We start from the raw sequence: 1,940 nt of genomic DNA, 5'->3' as shown, positions 1-1,940 counted from the left end.
GACTTTGGTTCAGGTCATGATCTCAGAGTCCTGGGATCTAGCCCCGCCTGGAGTCCAGCAGCATGGAGTTCCACATGGGCTCCATGTTCAACAGGAGTCTACTTGTTCCTCTGCCCCTCCCCCCACTCATGTGTTCTCTGGCATGCACTTTCTCCCTCTCTCAAATAAATGAAGTCTTAAATACATTAAGACTTAAATACAGACATACACACACACCTCAAATTCTTTGAGGACAACCCTACATAGACATTCACTCACTGAACATTTCCTACTTGGGAGTATTAGGACAGCATCTAAAAACCCAGCTCAGACGAGAAGAAGCCGGCTGGACGGCGAGCGTGGGTGAGAGCCAGAAACTAGTGGGAACCTGAGTCCTGTCCCTGTAGGAGGATTCTTCAGCCACTATGTCAACCGGCACAGATGTTTCTCTTTCTTCCTATGATGAAGATCAGGGATCTAAACTTATTCGAAAAGCTAAAGAGGCACCGTTTGTTCCCATTGGAATGGCCGGGTTTGCAGCAATTGTTGCATATGGATTATATAAATTGAAGAGCAGGGGAAATACTAAAATGTCTGTTCACTTGATCCACATGCGTGTGGCAGCCCAAGGCTTTGTTGTAGGAGCAATGACTCTTGGTATGGGGTATTCCATGTACAAGGAATTCTGGGCAAAGCCTAAACCTTAGAAGAAGAGAAGCTGTCTCAGTTTTGTTGGTGGTGTTTGCTTTAGTTAGGCATTTCATATTGAGTTTATATGTTTATGTTGAAAATAAATCATTTGAATGGGTCAGATAATATGGTAGTTTAAGTATTGGCTTCCTGTCTTGCAGGCTTGATTTGCCTGGTTACCAGACTACTAGTGACCAGTCAACTAGCTAGGTCATTCAGGGGAGTCACATTAGCACAAAAGAAGAAACATGTCACTTTTAAATGGACTGGACAGTGGTAAAATATGCTCCTCCTTAAACTCTTATGATCAAATCAGTTAGAAAGAGGACAGTGTGCCAGTCCTGAAGTACTCGTAGTTGCTGATTTGATTCTAGTATCAAAACATGCTTTTGATGTTATGTAGGAATCCCATTTAACTTTTTTCTGCCTATTTTGCAGATTGATTGGGTACTTCAGTTTTTAGGACTGGTTGGCTCTTAATCCTTTCAGAACAGTGCATGGAATATAGTAAGCTTCCCAACAACCTAAAATACGTTTATTTAAACTAAACCTAAAAAGCCGATAAAGAGCTGTTTAGAGTAATATTTATTTCAGAATCATAGTTGTAAACATGAGAATAACCTAACTGTGGATCCCAGTTTAGCTTTTTTTGTAACTGCAGAGTTATATTTATGCTGCTGTTGTATTAGAATAATTTCTAAATGTTGAAATGTGTATTTTAAGTACTAATGCAAAGGTTAAGTGACAAACACTTTTTTAAATGTATGAAGCTTGTTTATTTTCTCTGTAAGAATCATAAATGTTAACAAATTAAAAAAAAAAAAAATAAAATAAAAAAATAAAAACCCAGCTCAAACCCCATAAGGGAGAGACTCCCTTATGGGCATTTAAGTAGAGTTAAGTAACACATATAGAAATACTTGCTTTGTTTCTAATATTTTCATATAATTCATGTTAAAAATAATTTAGTTATGAAAGGTGGAGGGAAAATTAAGTTGTGTTGGCAGACTCTTGAAAATTCAGTCTCAAAACTTCAAAATAGAAATATATTACAATAGATCAGAAAATGCTATGTATGCTTAATGCTATGTATACTTAAGTGCTCATTTATTATCTATGGAATGGGATGAGAGTCAATGGAACAGATTCAAATAGTAGTACATGTCACCAAAGGGATTTAAATGTCACTGCTTTCAGCAAAAATTTCAACTCTGCAGCTCTCTATCATGAGGGACAGTGGAGACTTTCAATCTCAATCTCATTCTGTCCTC

The 1,940-nt window shown here is 37.6% G+C and overlaps 1 protein-coding gene across 1 annotated transcript; it reads left to right on the top strand.

The window, feature by feature from the left end:
• Positions 1–307: 307 nt before the first annotated feature.
• Positions 308–795, top strand: LOC131811634 (HIG1 domain family member 1A, mitochondrial). Its single transcript, XM_059140316.1, has one exon. It carries the CDS (start codon positions 405–407, stop codon positions 684–686), a length of 282 nt encoding a protein of 93 aa, XP_058996299.1. The 5' UTR covers positions 308–404; the 3' UTR covers positions 687–795.
• The last annotated feature ends 1,145 nt before the right edge of the window (positions 796–1,940 follow it).

The sequence above is a fragment of the Mustela lutreola genome, chromosome 11, assembly GCF_030435805.1.
Source record: "Mustela lutreola isolate mMusLut2 chromosome 11, mMusLut2.pri, whole genome shotgun sequence".
NCBI classification, from domain to species: Eukaryota; Metazoa; Chordata; class Mammalia; order Carnivora; family Mustelidae; genus Mustela; species Mustela lutreola.
Note: the sequence above shows the minus strand (reverse complement) of the source record. Positions and strands in the feature narration are given on the sequence as shown.